Source organism: Psammomys obesus, unplaced genomic scaffold (assembly GCF_907164565.1).
Source record: "Psammomys obesus unplaced genomic scaffold, mPsaObe1.curated_primary_1811, whole genome shotgun sequence".
In the NCBI taxonomy this organism is placed as follows: domain Eukaryota; kingdom Metazoa; phylum Chordata; class Mammalia; order Rodentia; family Muridae; genus Psammomys; species Psammomys obesus.
Window position 1 is genome coordinate 589,583 of NW_026596036.1, and position 22,084 is coordinate 611,666.

At 43.4% G+C, this 22,084-nt stretch overlaps 1 protein-coding gene, 1 pseudogene and 3 gene segments (V, D, J or C); all 5 read left to right on the forward strand.

The window, feature by feature from the left end:
- LOC129687335 (T cell receptor alpha variable 4-like) lies at positions 1–892 on the forward strand. The segment is given in 2 exon segments: positions 1–40; positions 483–892. Coding segments are annotated over 2 exon segments (450 nt in total).
- Positions 893–6,365: 5,473 nt separating this feature from the next.
- LOC129687336 (T cell receptor alpha variable 5-like) lies at positions 6,366–6,977 on the forward strand. The segment is given in 2 exon segments: positions 6,366–6,417; positions 6,580–6,977. Coding segments are annotated over 2 exon segments (450 nt in total).
- A 1,248-nt stretch (positions 6,978–8,225) lies between these two features.
- Positions 8,226–9,220, forward strand: LOC129687343 (AH receptor-interacting protein-like; annotated as a pseudogene).
- Positions 9,221–18,491: 9,271 nt separating this feature from the next.
- On the forward strand, positions 18,492–19,172 carry LOC129687347 (26S proteasome non-ATPase regulatory subunit 10-like). The gene has a single exon (XM_055621689.1). It carries the CDS (start codon positions 18,492–18,494, stop codon positions 19,170–19,172), a length of 681 nt encoding a protein of 226 aa, XP_055477664.1.
- A 1,316-nt stretch (positions 19,173–20,488) lies between these two features.
- On the forward strand, positions 20,489–21,203 carry LOC129687337 (T cell receptor alpha variable 22-like). The segment is given in 2 exon segments: positions 20,489–20,540; positions 20,731–21,203. Coding segments are annotated over 2 exon segments (525 nt in total).
- The last annotated feature ends 881 nt before the right edge of the window (positions 21,204–22,084 follow it).

Genomic DNA, 22,084 nt, shown 5'->3' on the forward strand with positions numbered 1-22,084 from the left:
ATGAAGCAGGTGGCAAAAGTGACTGTGCTCCTAATCTTGGGTGAGTTCTTTTGGACTAAGATGAATTGGGACCAGGGCTTGTGAGTGACAGACAGGGTTCTTCAACTAGGCAGGCCAACTGCTCTCTGTCCAAGAAGCCCGGGAAAGCTTTGTGGTGTTACTTAATGCTGACATTTGCTCAACCTTTATGTGAAGCATGTGTTGCGGGTGGTGAAGGTGTTCAGAGTTACTGATCACTCACATCCATGCAAGGGAGGGAGAGAGCAGACCGCTACCGCTGTACCTGTGATCCCGGCATCTCCTGAATTAGAGGAAAGGATAGTTTTGTCCCAAAACACAAATGGGAAGTGAATTGGGTATATGTGTATGGTTTGCAGGAAGAGTGAGGGGTAGGTCCGGTGGAGGAAGAGCTAGGGAACTGCTTGGGGGCTTCTACTCATCCCGTTTCCAGATAGGAATGAGGATTGTGTTTACGTCTACAGCCACGCGGAGCCTTGCTAAGACCACCCAGCCCCTCTCCATGGACTCCTACGAAGGGCGAGAAGTGAATGTGTCCTGCAGCCACGCAAACATCGCTACAAGCGAGTACATCTACTGGTACCGGCAGGTCCCCCATGAGGGACCACACTTTATTATTCAAGGGTATAAGGACAATGTGGCAAATGAAGTGGCTTCTCTGTTCGTCTCTGCCGACAGGAAGTTCAGCACTCTGAGCCTGCCCCCGGTTTCCCTGGCAGACAGTGCCCTGTACTACTGCATCGTGGCTGACACACAGCGAGACAGCTGGGTCTGCACCTGTGCAGTATCCTGTGGCGGGATGGGAGTCACACTCTGCACAGAAGCACAGGCACGAGGCTTAGTTCCACCGTATTTTCGTTTTTACAAGGTGTAAATATGCCTTCTTATGTTACCTATGTTTTTCCTGTCATTTAATTTTAAACAGGCATTTCAGTTCGATGGTATAAAAATGAACAAGTCAGAGGGCAGGGGCTGGAGAAACGGTTTAGTAGTTAAGGACACGTGTTGGCCTTGCAGAGGACTTGGGTGTCCTACACAGCATCCACAAGCTGTTTCCCACAACTATCCATGACCCCATTTTCAGGGGATCCAATGTTTTTTTGTTTGTTTGTTTGTTTGTTTTCCTGGTCTCTGTAGGCACTGAGGTTTATTTGCTTCTTTCCCTTTTCCTTCCTCCCTTCTCCGTCTCTCTCTTTCATTCCTTCTTTCTTTTATGTCTGCCTCTGCTGCCTTGTTACTGTCTTCATCCTCTTCCTTTTTCTGTTTTCTCTCCCATCCCCATGCCTTTCTTTCTTTTCTGTTTTGGCTAGAACTTGCTATGGAGACGGAGCTGGCCTTGAACTTATGACAATCCTCTTGCATTTGCCTTATCAAGTACTGGAATTGCAACTATCACCCCAGCTTCCACTTCAAATTCAGTTTCTGTTTTTAAATAAAAATTTTATTAGTAATTGTGGTGGTTTGAATGAGAATGGCTCCCTCCTGTAGGCTCATATATTTGAATGCTCCATTCCCAGTTAGAGCTAGTTCCCAGTTAGCTGGAGAAGGATTAGGAGGTGTGGCCTTTATGGAGTGGTTATGGGCTAATGGGAGGAGGTGTGTCACTGGGGATGGGGTTTGAGGTTTCAAAAGCCCAAGCCAGGCTCTGTCTAGCTTTCTTTCTGTGTCTTACTTGTGGATAAGATGTAAACTCCCAGCTCCAGCGCCACATTCTGTCTGCTCTGCCATGCACCCCATCATGACTGTCATAGACTCACCCCCTGAAGCTATAATCAAACCCTCTCCCCAGTTAAATTCCTTTTAATAAGTTTCCTCGGTCATGGTGTCTCATCACAGCAATAGAAAAGTAACTAAGACAGCATTAATTACACATAATAGTGGGTTTTATTTTGTTTTTTTAATATTTTTTTATTTTTAAATAATTTTATACATTCACTTGTAATCCAGCTGTAACCCTTTCCCTCTTTCCCTTCCAATCCTTCCCTCCCTCCCTCATCTCCTCCCTGCCCCCACTGAGAGGGGGTGTCCTCCTCTCCTTCCATCTGGCCCTAGCTTATCAGGTATCTTCATGATGGTTGCAATGTTCTTATCTGTGGCCTAGCAAGACTGCTCCTCCCTTGCGGAGGGGGGAGCTCAATGAGCCAGACGTTGAGGTCATGTCAGAAACAATTCCTGTCCTCTACTTTGCCATAATGGACTCTAAGCCTCTGAACTGCATGCAAGCTCCAAATAAACTCTTTTTCTATAAGTTATCTCTCTATTATCACAGCAATAAAGAAGTAATTAATACACTGAGATTATGAATATGTGGCTTACTTTACTTATTACAAAGATGACATAAAATATTAGGCTAAGAATTAACAGAGTGTTCTTTTGACCTAATTGACTAGGATCAGAAGGAAGGAAAAGAAGACCTCCCCTTTTGGACTTGGGGAGGGGCATGCATGCAGAGGGTAGAGGAAGGGAGGGATTGGGATGGGAGGAGGGAGGGAACCACAGGGGGATACAAAGTGAATAAAGTGTAATTAATAAAGAATTAAAAAAATAAATTGCATTTTCTTTTTTTTATTTTTATTTTATTTTATTTTTCTTGGATACTGAACTGCCATGGGCTACATCTCTGCAGGGGTCTTAGGTTATCTCCATGCATAGTCCTTGGTTGGAATAGCAGTCTCAGGAAAGACCCCTGTGCTCAGATTTTTTGGTTCTGTTGCTCTCCTTATGGAGTTCCTGTCCTCTCCAGATCTTACTGTTTTCCACTTCTTTCCTAAGATTCCTAGCACTCTGCCCAAAGGTTGCCCATAAGTCTCAGTATCTACATTGATAGTCTGCAGGGCAGAGCCTTTCAGAGGTCCTCTGTGTCAGGCTCCTGACTTGTTCCCTCTTTTCTCCTTCTTCTGATGTCCAGCCTCTTTGCCTTTCTGGATAGGAATTGAGCATTTTAGCAAGAGTCCTCCCTCTTGATTAGTTTCTTTAGGTGTGCAGATTTTAGTAGGTTTATCCTATATTATATGTCTATATGAGTGAGTATATACCGTGTGCATCCCTCTGCTTCTGGGATAGCTCACTCAGGATGATTTTTCCAGATCCCACCATTTACTGCAAATTTCATGATTTCCTTGTTTTTTTATTGCTGAGTAATATTCCATTGTGTAGATACACCACAATTTGTGCATCCATTCCTCCACTGAGGGGCATCTGGGCTGTTTCCAGCTTCTGGCTATTTCAAATAAGGCTGCTACAAACATGGTTGAGCAAATGTCCTTATTGTGTACTTGAGAATCTTTTGGATATGGTAAGGAGTGGTATAGCTGGATCTTGAGGAAGTGCTATTCCTGGTTGTCTGAGAAAGTGCTAGATTGATTTCCAGAGTGGTTGTACAAGTTTACATTCCCACCAGCAGTGGAGGAGGGTTCCCCTTTCTCCACAACCTCTCCAGCATGTGTTGTCTCTTGAGTTTTTGATCTTAGCCATTCTGATGGGTGTAAGGTGAAATCTTAGGGTCATTTTGATTTGCATTTCCCTAATGGCTAATGAGGTTGAGCATTTCTTTAAGTGCTTCTCTGCCATTCGATATTGCTCTGCAGAGAATTCTCTGTTTAGCTCTGTTCCCCATTTTTTTAATTGGATTACTTGGTTTTTTGCTTTTCAGCTTCTTTAGTTCTTTGTATATACTGGGTATTAGGGTTGGTGAAGATCTTTTCCCAATCTGTAGATTGTCGTTTTGTTCTGAGAACAGTATCCTTTGCTTTACAGAAGCCTTTTCAGTTTCATGAGGTCCCATTTATTGATTGTTGCTCTTAGAGCCTGTGCTGTTGGTGTTCTGTTCAGGAAGTTGTCTCCTGTGCCAATGAATTCAAGGGTATTCCCCACTTTTTCTTCTAAGCGGTTTAGTGTGTCTAGTTTTATGTTGAGGTCTTTGATCCACTTGGACTTTAGTTTTGTGCAGGGTGATAAGTATGGATCTATTTGCATTTTTCTACATGTAGACTTCCAGTTAGACCAGCACTATTTGTTGAAGATGCTCTCTTTTTTCCATTGAATGGATTTGGCATCTTTGTCAAAAATTAGGTGTCCATAAGTGTGTGGATTTATGACAGGGTCTTCTATTTGATTCTATTGATCCACCAGTCTGTTTCTATGCCAGTACCATGCAGTTTTTAGTATTGTTGTTCTATAGTACAGCTTGAGATCAGGGATGGAGATACCTCCAGAAGATCTTTTACTGTAGAGAATTGTTTTAGCAATTCTGGGTTTCTTGTTGTTCCATATGAAGGTGAGAATTTTTCTTTCAAGGTCTGTAAAGAATTGTGTTGGTAATTTGATGGGAATTGCATTGAATCTGTAGATTGCTTTTGGTAAGATGGCCATTTTTACTATGTTAATCCTGCCAAGCCATGAAGGAAGGAAAAGAAGACCTCCCCTTTTGGACTTGGGGAGGGGCATGCATGCAGAGGGTAGAGGTAAGGGAGGAATTGGGATAGGAGGAGGGAGGGAACCACAGGGGGGATACAAAGTGAATAAAGTGTAATTAATAAAGAATTAAAAAAATAAATTGCATTTTCATTAAAAAAAAAAAGATAATCCGTTCTTCAAGAGGAACAAGTTTAGCATCATGCCAGATTTCTCATCGCATTCTAAAGGCTAACTTTCTCCTAGGGGGAACTATTGTTAAGAACGAAGGCCCTTTTCCTTCCTCCACTCTGCAACTGTATTAGTTTGTATTCCATTGCTGTGATAAATGCTAGGACAAAAGGCAATTCGTGGGAGGAAAAAGTTTATTTCAGCTCCTAACTTCAAGGTCGTACATAGTCCATCATTGAGGGAAGTCATGGCAGGAATTCAGGATAGGAATGTGGAGGCAGGAACTGGTTCAGAGAAAAGGAGGATTTGTGCTTACTGGCTTTCTCATAGTTTGTTCAACTTAATCTCTTGTACAACCCACAGACTCCTGCCAATGGGTGGCACCACCCATCATGATCTGGGCTCTCCCACACCAAAAAAATGCCCCCTAGATTTGCTGGCATGCCAGTCTGACGGAGTTGTTTTCTCAATTGAAGCCACCTCTTCTCAAATGACTGTGGCTTGTGTCAAGTTTACAAAAACAAACAAACAAACAACAACAACAACAACAAAACAAAAAACAAAAATCCAACCAGTGCAGTATATTAGCCACTTTTATTAAAGTACAATCCACAACACTGCCTATTTCCTGCCATTGGGAATATACCAGAAATTGAAGGAGCAAAGCCTGAAATATCATATATAAGGCATGTTTTGTGAGTCTCTGTCCCTTCGTCCAATATTTGTGCTTAAACTCTTTCCACAGGTGTAGTTTTCCTTGTTGAGCACTGAATAAAGATGATCTCCCCAGGGGGCTGTTATTGTTACCAACTAAATGTAGAAGAACAAGGAAGAATTTCACTTTCATTTGCTTAGCAGACTAAATGATACCAGTTCCCTGATTTTAAACAGGTTAATCTTGTTCAGTAAGCATGGAAAACCCCCAGCTTACTTAAAAACAAAACAAAACAAAACAACAACAACAAAAAAAACCCAAAAAACAAAACTTGGCAGTTTTGTAAAGAACAAGTCTTTTTAATTTCAAGAGTAAATACATACAGTCATGCAGAATCCAGCATAAAATCTTGCAGGTTATAATACATGCCTTAAAAATATGGAGAGTGACTTTGAGTATATTTACATGAGAATTCCCCAAAAGGGACAATTGTTTGATACAAAAATTTAGTGGTGTCAGCATAATTGACAAGAACTCCTCTGCCCACATTGATCTACTAGGAATTAAGCTTGCTAAAACAGGCACATCAACTCACAGGTAAAAGGCTTCCATCAATTCAGGACTGCTAGTATAGAGAGTACTAAAGCCAAAGAGTCTCTGTCCACTGACCCATGCTGTGCAAGGGTAGGCAATTATTCAAAGGACCAGTTAGAGTTTGGCTGACTCTATACAACATGCATACAAGAATGCAATGCAATTCTGTACTCCCTCTTTTTACTTTATTTGCTTTCTGCTACACGATATCAATTTTGATATTGGATACACTTGGGACTTACTTCACTGACTTGCTGTTTAGTGTGTCAGGATGACCTGGATTAAAGAGGATTGGAGAGCGGCTGGTGGAGCAGGTAGGCGCTGTCCACAAGGTGGCAGAGCATCTCCACTGCTGCAAACTTACAAAGAAACTTTTTGGTTTCCTTTTGCAAGGGCAGTCAGCAGCCTTCTGTGCAGACAGTGGAAGAACTTGCAGTGCTGAGGAGGACAGAGGAGGTGAGCTGATCACAGAAGCATCTCATCTGGCTGAAAACCACAGTCACAAGGGAGAGCAATGAAGACACTGGCTGGACCTTTGTTCCTGTGCTTGTGGCTGCAGCTGAACTGTGAGTGAGAGTTTTAGGGAAACAAGGTGTTTGGCTGTATTTATTATCAGTCTGGGGAAGAGACGGGCTGTCTCCAGATCGCTACCTGAAATGAATGGAGGAAGAAAAGCAAATTCTGGAGAATGGTGACCTCATGGCCTTCCTGCTGTTTCCTTTGCACAGGTGCTAGCAGAGGAGAGCGGGTGAACCAAAGTCCTTCCCACCTGAGTGTCCAGGAGGGAGCCAGCGCTGTTATCACCTGCACCTACACAGATGATAACAGTTATTACTTCTCCTGGTACAAGCAAGAGCCTGGGGCAGGCCTCCAATTCTTCATAAATGTTATTTCAGGCATGGACAGAAAACAGGAACAAGGACTCATTGTCTTACTGAATAAGAAGGAGAAACGCCTCTCCCTGAACATCACAGCTGCCCGTCCTGGGGACTCAGCCACATACTTCTGTGCAGCCAGTGCACAGTGCTCCCCGGGCACCTGCGGCCTGCACACAAACCTGGGAAGTGGGGAGAGGAGCAACTTTAAAAATGTCGGAAACAGAAGATTTTCCCCCTTCAACTCTTAGTATATGAACATTCTGAGACACCCCAAGAGTTAGCTTCACTTTGACCTGAGAACATTTTGAAGAAACGTTTACTGAGAATTGTAGGTATAAGGTTATTGTATAATTCAAATGCTGATTTCTGTAACCCCATATCTGGTTGTAATCTTTGCTTTGAGAGTCTTTTATCTCAATGTTCTATAAACACTGCTCCCCAGTTGTTCCCTGATATGTCAATAAGGAGGCTTGATGAACAATGTCTCATCAGGGGAGAGAATAGGGCTGGACTTCCTGTCAGTGAGGGGAGTAGGTGTTAGAAGAGGAAGTAGGGGTTTGGGCCACTAGCAGAGGTCCAGGAGAGACCAGGAAAAGGAGCTGGAGTAGGAAAAGCTTCAAAATGCAAGTACCTCTGGGATGTATGTTGGGAGGAAACCAGATTAGCTTAGAGGATTAAGAATAGAGTTAATAACTGCTCAGTTATTGTGTTGTGAAACTGATTATTAAACAAATATAAGAGCCTCAATTATTTGTGTGACAGCCAGGTTAAGAGAAAAACTGAGAAACAAACAGTTTTATAAAATAACTTTAACAGAGAATGGTTCCTTTGTTTTTAAAGTTTAAATCTTATTATTTCATGTGTTTGAGTATTTTGCTTGCATATGTCTGTCACTTGTGTTCCTAGTGCAGGCTGAGGCCAGAAATGGCCCAGGGTCCCCTGGAATTGGAATTGTAGATAGTTGTGAGATGCGATGTGGTCTCTGGGAATCAAACTTGGGTCCTCTAGAAGAGCAGCCAGTGCTCTTAAACCTTAGCCGCCTTTTATTTTTTAATGATGTTTTTCTTAAGTGTTCCTTTTATTCTGTTTTGAAATCCAAATGGCTAAAGCACAATAAATGATAAGATACTGTGTATTTCATGACAAGGGCAGCTGTATAAAGCCCAGGATAGTTAAATTTGGGGCAATCTTGGTATTTCTTACTATATGAATTTTCCTTTGAATTTGTTGGTTTATTTATTTATCTCTTCACCTGTCTGTTTATTTGAGTTTTTGAGACAGGGTTTCACTATGTAGCTATCTCTGGCCTGGAACTTGCTATGTAGACCATACTGGCCTCAAATTCACAGAGATCCACCTGTACCTGCCTTCCAAGTGCTGGAATTAAAGGCATTTGCCATCTTGCCAGGCACTTTTTTTTTTATATCAATGACAGTTTTTTTAAATTAATTAGTTAATAAATTAATTAGTTAATGAGGGAGCAGCAGGGAAGGAGGATGGCGGATCTCATTGCAAGACTTCGAGAGGACAGGATTCAAAAGCGTGTGATACCAGAGGGCGGAGGAGTGTTGTCTGACTTTCGGGATGGCATTAAGGCCACATTCCACTTTCGGAAGCCGAACAGTGGTGATGAAGGCTCTGTACTAGATGACAGCAGAACACATGGCAAGCCCATGCTGCTCATCATTGGCAAGAAGTTCAAGTTGCCTGTGTGGAAGTTGATTGTGTGCACCATGCGGGGGGGAGGGGAGGGAAGGGGCGGGGGTGGGGTCGCCCAGTTCCTCTGTGATGTCAGGCATGTAGTTCTGTATCCGCTGGTGGCCAAGAGCCTAGCAACATCGCCGAGGGCAAGGACCCCTTGGAGGGCCAGCGGCATTGCTGTGGAATTGCTCAGATGCGTGAGCACAGCTCCCTGGGCCACGCAGACCTGGACATCTGGTCACAGAACCCTCAGCCTCTCATCTTCCACATCGAGATGCTGACGGTGGAGAGTTCTGGCACCTATCAGCAGGACCCATGGGCAATGACAGATGAGGAGAAAGCAAAGGCAGTACCACTCATCCAACAAGAGGGCAACCAGTTTTACCGTGAGGGGCAGGTGAAAGAGGCTGCCATTGCCTGCCTCAAGAACCTGCAGATGAAGGAGCAGCTGGGGTCATCTGACTGGATCCAGGTGGACCTGCAGATCACACCACTGCTGCTCGACTATTGCCACTGCAAGCTGGTGGCTCAGGAGTACCATGAAGTGCCGGATCACTGCTCCTCCACCCTCAACAAGTAGGATGACAATGTCAAAGCTTACTTCAAGGGGGGTAAGGCCCACGCTGCTGTGTGGAATGCCCAGGAAGCCCAGGCTGACTGTGCCAAGGTGTTGGAGCTAGACCCTGCCCTGGCACCTGTGGTAAGCAGAGTGCTGTGGGCCCTGGAGACAAGGATCTGGCAGAAGGATGAGGAGGACAAAGCCTGCTTCTGGGGCATCTTTTCCCACTGACAGATCCTCAGTTCTGCCCTGCCCTGCCAAACCCACTGCTGCCACCACCTGTCCACTCCCCACTGCCACTTTGCGCTTTTCTGTATATAAAGGCCTTATTTCTCTCTCTATCCAAAGGCTGCTCACCACTGGCTAGGTGCTCAGTGGTCAATGGTCAGCAAGAGATCAGGTTCTCACTAGTTCGCTACTGGTCTTCTCTAAGGTCTCTACGGTTGTTTCTTGCTGGCCAGTACTGGGTGCCCTCAGGAACCTCTAGTATTAAGAAATAGATAAAGCAGGAATGGCCCGCACAGGCCACTCTATTCTAGCCTCAGCTCCCCCGCTCCCCTGGCTTTGGTTTTCGGAGACAGAAATTTCCTTTGGTAACGAGGTGAGGAGGGCTGCAAAGCAAGAAGCCACATGACTCTCATTAACTCAAACACTGTCTGAGGTTGGGGGCAGGAGAAGGAATAGGCAGACTATCTAGGAAGTGACCTAGGAAGGAGCAGCCAGGACCTTTGGAGAAAGCAAAGGGGGCTCCAACCTGGCCCTACTTCATGACCCTGAGCAGGTCCTCGCCCCTTTCAGCACTTCAGTGCCCCAGACGGCAGGCCTTCGGTAGAGTGCAGTTGTTTATTTTCACAGGTTCACACACTGGAAAAGCTACTGTGCCTACTTCCTCCTTTCTCCCCTGGGGGCTAGGTCCCCCACCCCACACAAAGGGAAGTAATGCTAAGGAGTGGCCACACAGGCGTGAGGGCAGGGCTGGGCAAAGGTCCAGGCTCCAGTCTCCCACGCAGTCACCGAAGCCCCTTGAGGATCAATAAATTACCCAGGTCCAGCCAAAAAATTAATTTATTACAATTTATTCACTTTATATCCCCACTGTAGCCCCCTCCCTCATCTTCTCCTAGTCCCACCCTTCCTCCCTCTTCTCCCCCTATGCCCTTTTCCTAGTCCCCTGATAGGGGAGGTCCTCCTCCCCTTCTTTCTGACTCTAGCCTATCAGGTCTCATCAAGGAGGCTGCACCTACTTTCTCTGTGGCCTGGCAAGGCTGCACCCCTCAAGGGGAGGTGATCTAAGAGACCAGGCACTTATTATATAATCTTAAAAAAATCTTTTATTTTTGCCAATTGCATACATGTATAAATGTATCTTAATCATATCCATTCCATTTGTCTATTTGCTCTCCCCCCTGACTAACACATTTTCCTCCTATCTTTATGTCTTTTCCTTTTATTTGGTTACCTTCTCAGCCCAATTAGTGCTGCCTGCTGGAACAGTGACTGATGTTGACCTAAGATTGTGCAGGTGACCATAAATTCAGTGATTTTACAAGTGCAATGGCCATGTCATGCCCAGAAGACATTTATTTCATAGCGTGTCTCTCTATCTTCTGCCTCTTAGGTTCTTTTTGCTTCCTCATCTTAGATGCTATTTGGGTCTTGGGCAGCAGTTGAGATAGATGACATGTTTAGGGGTGAAAACTCTCAGCACTTTGACAAGCTAACAGTATCTGAATTAATTTTTGTCTATTGTAGAAGGTGCTTTGGTCAAGGTTACATCTATGGATATAAACATAAATATTTAGAAGACAGTTTGACAAGTCCACTTAGTTAAACAAAAGTAGTAGGTTATCCCACTCTTTAGGGCTCTAACCAGGTTTAAAATAACAGGCAGGAATTCTCTGCTGTGAAGCAAGTGTCATATCTTGTCAGAAAGGTGTTGGTTGCCCCCCAATCTTCCTGCCATTGTTGTACCATGGACACATTTCTCCTGGCAGTTGATATTGTAACATTCAAGGTTCACGTTGGGTAATGCTACAGATGACCTTTCCCCCCCAGCGGCCTACATAACTAGCAACCAAAGCTTATTGTGTTATCAGCAGGCATCTCACTGTGTAGATATGGTAGGTGTGATGGTTAGGGTTTTTTTTTTTTTTTTGTCACCTTTATACAAGCTGTAGTCATCTGGGAAGAGGTAATCACAATTCAGATAACACCTTCACCAGATTACCCTATAGGTAAGTTTGTGGGAGCAATTTCTTGATTAGTGATTGATTTTGGGGGGCCCAACCCACTGTGGCTGGTACCAACCCGTGGGAATGTAGTCCTGGGTTGTGTATGAAAAGCAAGCCAAGTGAGCAGCAGAGAGAGAGCAAGCCAGGAAACAACATTCCTACATGGCCTCTCATTTAATTTCTGCCTCCATGTTCCTCTCTTCAAACCCCTTCAGGGTGGACTATAAGCTACAAGATGAAATAAACCTTCTCCTCCCAAAGTTGTTTTTGGTCATGTGTTGGGGGCCATGTGAGAGGAACAGCAAACAGCTGTAGAACTCATGAAGGACAGCTCACCAGCTAGCATAACCACTATGGATAGTGTCTTGAAGAGGCAGAGCCCTTCAGTGGAGCATTGCTCTGCTTGTTGCCCTCATGGTCTCTTATAATCTACAGCTTGTATGAAAACTCTAAGGGGGTTTCCAGCCCTCACTGGGCAGTGTCACTGGTGCTTACAATAATAGTGGTGGATCTTTTGTAAGTATTGCTGCTGGAGTAGATTAATGATGCAACCGCCACCACTAGAAAGAATTTGGAGATGTAGATTGTTAGCAAAGTTAGGTTAAGATGTTTTTGTTGGTAGCTTTGATGTGGAAGATCTTGGGGGAACAATTTAACATTCAGAAAGGCAAAATTTTGGTAGTCGAATGGGGGCTTGTTGAGGTCAAGGAACAAGAACAACAGAAGCCTGGCCATTGATAGTTGACAAGCCTTTCTTGCAAAACATGAGTTGCTGATCAAGGGATATGATTAATATCTTGTACCTATTTATGTCCTCGTCTTCCTGATTCTATGGTTTAATAAAAAAATTGTTGATGAGCAGGTGTGCACCCTGAGGATTTAAGGTAGAAATGGCTGATTGTTTTTCATATATAAAAGTTTAGATTTGTGATTCTTTTAAGATATTTATGATAACTTTTTGAGATAAATAATAAAATGATTGATCCTTCTTTTTTTTTTAATAACTGCAAAATGCAGCCTGGCAGCAAAAGAGCTGATGGAAGAATACTTTGCTTGCTCACACTTTGTTAATCTACAGCAGTTGTTTAGACGGGAATGTATGTGGGTCTTTGGGAGTAATTTGTTTTTCACTTGCAACACATAAAATGTTTAATCATATAAGGGTGTTGGGGAACATGCTATTTTTTTTTTTACTTGTACTCACTGAAATCGTTTACTAGACAAAAATAGAATGTAACCACATCATAATTTTTATATAACTTGAAAGACTTTGTTAGGGGATATAAGCTGTAGAGGAAAAATAAAGAGAGAACTTGAGCACGCTTCAACAACAAGACATGTGTGCGTGTGTGCGTGTGAGTGAGCGTGTGTGTGTGTGTGTGTGTGTGTGTGTGTGTGTGTGTCTCCCCCTTTTGCCAGCTCCAGAGGATAAAGTTTCACTCTGGCAGAGAAAAAGTCTGCTGTATTAGCCATAGACTCAGACTCAACACATCCTTTTCAGCACCTGACCTGTTGGAGCTGGACTCCAAAAGGCATGCTGTTTATTAGAGCAATAGAAAACAAACCAGCACAGTATACAACCCAGAGAAATAGTAATAGCCCATACTTTTAGGGGGCCACCTCTAGCACTTCTTTGACCAATAACGTTAAGGAGGTATCGACCATCTAGTACTGAGATTTTCATTTACTCACTTATGTCTTCTGAGAGGAAACATTGTCTACCCATAAAGGGTATCTGTATTTAAACTCCTTTCTTTAAAAGTATTTTTAAAAATTTAGTATTGTGGTTTAGTGTTGTGAAAATGTCCCCCACAGGTTCATGTACTTCAACACTTGATCCCCAGTTGGTGGTGCTGTTTCGGGGAGGTTATGGATCTTTAGGAGTGAGAGCCTTGCTGGAGCAAGTACATGACTGGTGGAGGCTTTGAGGCTGTAGAGTCTGGCCTCACTTTTTGTTCTCTCTCTGCTCTTTGTGGTTGGATGAGAATGTGATCAGCCCATGTTCTGTTCTCACCATTGTACATTTTCTGACTATGGCCATGCTTTTCTTGTTTCAGTGGACTCTATCGCTCTGGGACTGTAAGTGAAAATAAACCCTTTCTTCCTTAGGCTAGGTTGGTTTTAGTGTTTTATCATAGCAGCAAAAAAGTAACTAATAAAATAGTGAGTTTCTGTAAGTGCTTTTCATACTTCCTTAGTTTATTCCAAGGTATTTTGTTCTGAAGCTATTATGAATAGGATTCCTTCCCTGATTTTTTTTCTCAATAGAAATGCTTGTCATTATTATATAAGAAGACTAATGATTTTTATGCATTAATTTTGTATTTTTCCGCTTTACTGAAATGTTTAAAAGTTCAAAGAGTTTTCCAGTGGATTTTTTAGGGTATTTTATATATAGAATCATGTCATTTTCAGATAGAGGTACTGACTTCTTCCTTTTCTAGTTATATTTCTTTTATCATCTTTAAAAAAATTTTTTTTGAGACAGGGTTTCTCTGTGTATCCTTGGCTATCCTGGACTTGCTTTGTAGAGCAGGCTGGCCTCAAACTCACAGAGATTTGCCTGCTTCTGCCTCCCTAAGTGCTGGGATCACAGGTGTGTGCCACCACACCCAGCTTTTTTCGGTCCTATTTGTCTTATTGTTCTAGCTAAGACTCTTAGTGCTATATAGAATAAGAGTGGAGAAAGTGGATTTCTTTGTCCTGTTCTTGACTTTACTGCAAAGGGTTTGAGTTTTTCTCTATATACTATAATGTTAGCTGTGGATTTTTCATATATAACCTATATTATGTAGAGATTTGTTCTTTCTATTACAAGTTTCTTCAGTCTTCAACATCCTTTAACAACAAGGGATATTGGATTTTTGTGAAGTCTTTTCTGTCCTAGGTGAGAAAACCATGCAATTTCTATTCTTGAACCTATATATGTAATTAAAAATTAACTTATTTATCTATATTGAACTCTCAGGGAATTTGTAAAATCAACCAACTTGATCATGGTGAATGATCTTTTTTATGTGTTCTTGGCTTCAGTTTGCAAGGATGTTTTTAAAACTTTTTGTGTCTTGATTAATTCATCAGGAAAACTGATCTGTCATTTTTCCTTGTTATACATCTAACAAAGAGGCTGAAACACAAAGGGTGGGGGGGGAAGCTATCTGTAGCTCTAGCTGGACAGCTCCATGTCAGTGAAGTTGGGTCAGTGTCGTCTTCAGCAATAAGGCCTTGCTGCCAGTATGTGTCAGTCTTGGCAACAGCCTGGGTTATTTGAGGATTCCCATGGGGCTCCTGTGGCCAACAACTCAATTAGATGTAACCCAAACCCCATATTGGAGTTTCATTTGGTGACAAGATATGGCCAGTTGAGTCTCTGTCTCCCTCATTATTTGATAACTTTATTTAGATTGCCTTTATGCCTGTACATATTTTATGAGGTTTCTACTGTATTATGTTTCCATACTACCTCTAAAATGCCCCTTAATTTTAGCTAGCTGTCTCTCTCCATTTTCCCTCCTACTACTCCCTCTCCACTTCTTATCCCCACTTGATCCTGGCATTCCAGATCCCCTCCAATCCTTAAATTTATATTATACTTCCCTTTCCAAATTGGATCTATCTGTTCCTCCTAGGGCGTTACTCTGTCTCTGCCCACTGTGGTTCTATTGATTGCAGCTTAGTTATTATTGCTTTGACATCTAATTTCCATGTAAAATGAATATATGCAATATTTGTCTTTTTGAGTGTAGGATACTTAACTCAGGATGATGTTTTTTTTTTTCTAGTTCCATCCATTTGTCTGCAAATTGCATGATGACATTTAATTTTTTTTTTTTTTTTTTTTTTTTAGTGTCTGAATAATACTTTCCTGAGTAAATGTACCACATTTTATTTATTCATTCTTCTGTTGAGGGATATCTGGGTTGGATGTCACTGTAAGGAGAGAAAGGATGATGGAGAGATGGGAGTGACGGAGAAGTGGAGTAGTGTGTGCACTGTGGAGACAGATGGAACTGGAGACAAGATAGTGATAACTGGAGAGAGGGAGAGAGGGAGAGAGGGAGAAAGGGCTGAGGTTGACGGTGAATGCTGTTGCCCGGTGGGGTCAAAGGGATGGTGTGCTGCAGCCTGGAGTTTAAGCAGACACAGACTCAGCCCCATATCAAGCTTCGTAGCTGGGCCAACACCCTAGATTTGAGCAATGATGGAGGCCTGAGGTGAGGAAAAGATCTACTTTCTAGATTAGACCTCCGTGAAGGACCACCATGTCCCATATGCTGCTGCGGACCATGTATGGGTCAGTGGCCCTGATGTGGCAGGGTGGGTCCAGGTTGATGTCCAAGGACCACATTGTCATCTAACAACATGTGGATGTTCATGGCCTGTGCTGTGGTCTGTGAGTCCGAGTTGCTGTTTAGGGGGTGTGCTGCTGCAGGGACCCGTGCTAATTTGGGTGGTCTGCACTGCTACCTGGGGCCATGGGGATGTTCAGACCCATGTTACTGCCGAGGACAGCCAAGTCTGGGTCTGTGGGCTTACTGCAGCCAGGTCTGTACTGATGTTCGTGGCTGCCACTGGGGGCCATACTGATGTGGGTGGCCCGCACTGCCACCGGGGGCCATGGTGCCTCCCAGGCCTGTGTTGCTGCAGTGGGCCACGTCTGGGTCTGTGGTCCTATTGTGGCTGATCTGTGTTGATGTCTGTGACCTGTGCAACTGTTGTTCTGCGTCTGGTGGGAGTCGAGGCCTTGTTGGGTACTGTCCTGGAAAGCTGGAGCCTGTGGAACACCAAACAGGAAGTGCTCACTCCCCCACCAGAAGGTCAGGGTTACATCATTGGTTTCCGGGTAGAAAATGGTGAAACACGTGGTCTAAGTAGCTCCGGGCTCTGAAACCCGAGCCAGGTCGCCCTAGGGGCCTGCTTGGGACGGAAACGGCGGTGGGTGGAGTGGCGTGAGAAATACGGTGGCAGCGATTCCGGCGGAGACGCCGGTGAATGGTGGAAGGCTGGGAGGTCTAAAGCCGGTGGCGATACAGCAGTGTGACAGCGTTTTGGTTAAGCTGTGGTGCTAAGGGCAGAGGGTGCCTGGTCGCCTCACGGCAGGAACGCAGGTCCGAGGCTGCTCACATGGACATGAAGACAGAATTTGAGTACGAGTGTTTAAAAGGGCCAGAACTGATAGGGGCACCAATCAGGAATTTAGCCTTGCTGCAGTATTTTATTATTTTGATAGTGGCCACGCAGCATCTGTAGGGAACACGCTACGAGGGTTATGCTGCCAGTAGTTTTGGTGTAGATTTATAATCACGGGTAAAATACGTTGAAACGATAGAAAAGTTATAGCAGTCTATTTATATGTTTATCTATAGGAAGTGTACATTGTATGCATGCCTTTTAGTAAAATATGACTGCCTAAACATAACTGCTGGCGTAACTGTTCTGAGGAAGCTGTGTCTGCTCAACAGAGGCTTTAAAAACGGGGAAGCTGTGTCCGATCAATAGAGACTTAAAAATGGTTCTTGGAAAGGTGGTGTCAGAAATTGATGGGTACACGTCAGGAAAGGTTGCTTGGCACATCGGGCGTGTCTCTGCCTGCAATTAAAAATGCATTATGACTGAGGGGTGCTATTTGATGAATGGACTTATACCCATAAATGGTTAATCTGTCACCTTGCATAACTGTGTCAACACATTTGTTGCCGGCAGGGTATGTGCGCATGTCCACAGGGCATGCCTGGCTAGATATTTATTTTTGCTTTGCTGAAATTGTGCTTTGTAGTGCAAAACGAGGTTGGGGTGTGATTGACCCAGCAGGAGAGGGAAAGGAGGAAGGAAAACCATTGGGGGCTTTTTGTAATGACGGGGCTTTATAATACTGATGTTATGATTTCTTTAAATAGAAGGATTGTTATTGTATAAATAAAGCAAGCTCAGAGCTGTTTGGGGCCACTTGCTTGAAAGTCAACAGAGGGTCAGTGTCTTCAGTTTGCTCTGAGGCCCCTTTCCTGTCTCAGGTTTCTGAACCTTGCAGCTGGAGCCGGTCTCCAGCAACATTCTCTAATATAAACACTAATGACTTTTCTAATATAAACACTAATAAATTATAAAAGCTATCACCTTGATTCATACCTCTTATTTTCTATTATCCATACAGTGTGAATGTGGGAAGAAGATGCCTCCTTCAGGGTCTGACCCTCTGCATTTCTCCTGTTCCTGGGGCTCACACAGCTATAGCTGATGCTCTTCTCTGATCCTGTGTGTTTTATTCAGATCTGTGTACTTTAGTCTTCTTTTTTTTAGACTACAAACCAGGCTCTCCTCCCCCTTTATGTGTTCTTACTATTTGCTTTCAGTAACACTTTAGTCAATGCTTACGGAGTTATTTTGAAGTAAATTATAGAAATCTAGTAAGTAGCACAATGTAAGAAATATCAGTTACTTAGAGGTTTATTGTTCATCATGTATCACTGTTAAAGTGGTTTACCTTTAACCCCCACTCCATTTAGACAATCATGTCTTATGATCATCTTGTGTTTCCTTCATCAGGTTCTAAAGGAGTGAAGGGAGTTAGTTGCTTTTGTGTGATTTGTGTAGTTAGAAAGCCTAAAGTCAACATTGTTGATGGTGTTGTCCACCAGGGGGCACTGCAGGCTTCCCAGAATAGACTTTCTGAAGTGCCTAGAGGGTTGTGCAGTTACAGAGACTAACTGAACATGAGAGTCTGTCGGTCTTAGTTTATTCCTGGTTTTAGCTTTACCATTCTGTAGAACTATAAAACTAGAGTAGCCCAAAAACACATCATGAGGCGAGATAAGGAAATAGAATTTTACTGGCCAATGTGAAGACAGAAAGTCAACAGAAAATATCTCTACTCCCATGACTTCAATTTTTGAAGTTTATGATGAAAATATCCAATGTTCACTAACCCATAAATTATTCTAAAGCTGGGGATAGCCAAATTTTTCTTCTCTCAGGCTATTAGGAACAAAACTAATTAATTAAGAGGTAGAAAAGTCATAAGGCACAAAACCAGAAGAAAATACAGAAAACACCTCTGAACTTGACCAGCCATGTGTGGGCCTGTAGGGTGCTGGGAAGGGACTGGAGAAGGGCAGAGATAAAAATGAATCACGGTGAATGTTATATGCATAACCTGTTTGTTTTAGCAATTGAAAATTTTATTGGAAAAATTTTCTTTGTAGATGGTGATCTTCTGATTTCAAGAAAGTATATTTACGGGGCCTTGAGTTTCACTGAGATCCTGGGAAGGTGAAATGGAGGGGTGTGTGTCTGATGTAATGGTCTGCAACCTGGCCTACAGTGGGAAACTGGATGAGTTGAAGAAGAGCATTTTGGCTGATATCTCTCTGGCTACTAGAACCGATCAGGATTGCAGAACAGCATTGCACTGGGCATGCTCAGCTGGTCATACAGAAATTGTTGAATTCTTGCTGCAACTCGGAGTGCCAGTGAATGATAAAGATGATGCAGGTTGGTCTCCTCTTCATATTGCTGCGTCTGCTGGCCGGGATGAGATTGTAAAAGCCCTTCTGGTAAAGGGTGCACAAGTGAATGCAGTCAATCAAAATGGCTGCTCTCCCCTCCATTATGCAGCTTCGAAAAATAGGGGTGAGATTGCCATCATGTTACTAGAAAGTGGGGCTAATCCAGACGCTCAGGACCATTATGACGCTACAGCAATGCACCGGGCAGCAGCCAAGGGTAACTTGAAGATGCTTCATATCCTTCTCTATTACAAAGCATCCACAAACATCCAAGACACTTCGGGGAACACTCCTCTGCACTTAGCCTGTGAGGAGGAGAGAGCAGAAGGAGCAAAATTGCTGGTGACCAAAGGAGCAAGTATTTACATTGAGAATAAAGAAGAAAAGACACCCCTGCAAGTGGCCAGAGGAGGCCTGGGTTTAATACTCAAGAGAATGGTAGAAAGTTAAGCAGCATGTATTTAGTCTTTGTATGTTTTCCCCCCTTGCTGTCCTGGGAACTATTGTACTGTGCACAAAGCATCTTGTGTGAATGAAAACATTTTCTTACCTTTGTAGTCTGACAACATGTGTTGCTCCTGCTCAAGTACCTGTTCTAAGCTTACAACCCACTTTCCAGGTTTTGAAAAACTGTTGAAATTGTTCTACTGATGCCGTACCTTGTTCTCCATTAAATCTTGATTACTCTGGAGCCCGTGGTCATGACTGTCATGAGTCTTGGGTATCCTCCCATGCACCTGCTGCCCAGCTCTGTATCCAAACCCACCCAGAAACAGCCAGCTGGTTGTATTGGGTGGTTCTGTGCTTTCCTCTGTGTAGCCAAAACACATCCTGGCTTATTTTTCAAGTTTACTCAGAGACCTATGCCAAATATTTCTCTTTTTTCTATGGGGTTATTTTTGTTACAGGAGGAAGCTTTATATTTTAGTGGACCAAATTTTAAGTTGAGTTGTGTGTTCCTAAAATAGTAATAAAGAACAATAGCCTGTGGGGGGAAAAGAAAGTATGTTTACTCCTCAGCCCACACTGTACTCTATCAAAGGGTTGTATAGGAATTTTCGTGCACCTGATTTCTCAAATCCTGTCAAATTACGGAATTTAAGAAATGAGCAAGGTCACCCATTAAAAAAAAAAAAAGAAAAAGAGAAAGAGAGAGAGAGAAGGGCCTAGACTCACACAAAAACCTTAATAGAATTTGACCTTCTGAAACTTTCTGAGGTAATTGAGAAATTCCCAACCACATGGAGGTAAAATATTGGATTAATTATTATATCTCTTTGGACTGGAAAAAAAAAGAAATGGGTGGGTCACCCTTACTATCCTTCTAGATGCTTTGTGCTGTGCTGAGATCTTGACTCTTTCCTGATATATCAAATCCTATTCTCTCACATTCACCTTTAAATGTCTCTTACTTCAGCTGTTAGAGCAAACCAACAATCACAACCAGCCAACCCACCTACCCATCAAGCAAGCAAGCAAGCAAGCAAGCAAGCAAGCAACCAACCAACCGACTAACTCACCAACCCACCAACCAACTAAACAACAACACCTTCTTTAGTTTTCAAGCTGTTGGGGACACAGGCTTCTGCTTCCCTGTGTAGTTTTCATTCGCAGCTAGGGAGCAGTTCTTGTGAAGCTCTCTCGGCTGCTGTGGGTGTGGTTTTTCACGAAGATGAAAGAGCATATATTTTATTGGTGCCTGTTGGAAATAAATTCGACACTTTCTAGAGGTGGGGCGAAGGCATGTCAGCAGTTTGACAGGATCCATGGAGAGGAGCCTGGGAGCTGTGCTGGGGCTGCTGTGGGTGCAGCTATGCTGTGAGTTGGGGGGTTAGGGGTTCTCCAGAGAGGCAGGTGGGAGGGCAGAAGACAAAGCTGACCCAAAGTTCTTCATAGCTATCTCCTGGGATATCAGTCTTGGGAACTGCTGAATGATTTTCCCTTCATCTGATTTCCTCTGTCTGTCTGTCTCTATCTCTGTCTCTGTGTCTCTCTCTAATCTGAGCAGGGACGAGAGGGATGCAAGTGGAGCAGAGTCCTTCAGTCCTGAGTCTCCACGAGGGAACCAGTTTTGCTCTGAGATGCAATTTTTCCACCACCATGACGACTGTGCAGTGGTTCAGACAGAATCCCCAGGGCAGCCTCATCAATCTTTTCTACCTGGCTCTGGGAGCAAAGGAGAATGGGAGGTTAAAGTCAACATTTGATTCTAAGGAGAGCTACAGCACCCTGCACATCAGAGATGCCCAGCTAGAGGACTCAGGCACCTACCTCTGTGCTGCTGAGGCACAGTGCTCCCAGCAAGCCTGCAGCCTGGCCCCAAACTGCAGCTGGGTGTACACAGGCAGACTCCATAGCAGCATTTGCACAGCTGTGGGCCTCCCTGTTTATGCTGTATCCCTTATCTGTGCTGACACTAGACAGTTCAGGATTGCTGCTACAATTTGCTGTACCCTTTCCCTTACAGATACCCATTTTTAGGAACAAATTTTCAGGAGGGTTATTGTAAGAACTGACAAAGATGAGAAGGTTCAGAGTGCTGTCATATTTGTTGGCACAGTTTTAAATGTTCTACAGAAGGCTTTAGAGAGACACGGGGTGTACACAAACAGAAAAGAGATGAACCAATGTTTCAGTCAATTGCAGATCTTTTGATTATCCAGAAGAATGAGACTTATTAGTTCCTGGAGAATTCATACATTGTGCTTTGACTATGCTCAGTTCTCCACCAATTCTTAGCAGGTCAAACCCTCCTTCTTACCCAGTTTTTTCTTCCTTTGATTTTAGAGGGAAACAAAACCTTCAAGTACAGTTTGTGCTTGTCTATCACTCTTGGGTGTGTGACTTCACTGATGTGTTGCTGACCTACTGGGGCCATGTCTGTAAAGAAACAGGTTGTTCTACTCCTAGTAGCTATCAGAAACCAATATCTCCTTAGTTAGGGGTGGGACTTGTGCCTCCCCCCACGCTGAAATTTTGTGTAGCTTGAGCTTGTGCATGCTATTCCAACTGCTTTTTTAGTTCATATATATCAATTTTCCTTTTAATTGAAGATTTAATGGTAATATGCATAAATAAAAATTCTGAATTACATATAAATGATGGTGTTTTGGATGAAAGTTGCCCCTGTCGGCTCATATATTTGCATGCTTTGTGTCCAGCTGATGAGCTGTTTGTAAAGCATCGGGAGATGTGGACTTGTTGGAGGAGGTGTTGAAGGAGGTGTGTTGCTGGATGTGAGCTTTCGGGTTTAATAAGCCTGCACCAGGCTCAGTGTCTCTTTCTCCGTCTGCCGAGCAGGAAGGAAAACTCCCCTACTTCTTTGATACCCTGCTGCCTGCTTCTATGTTCCCTGACATGGT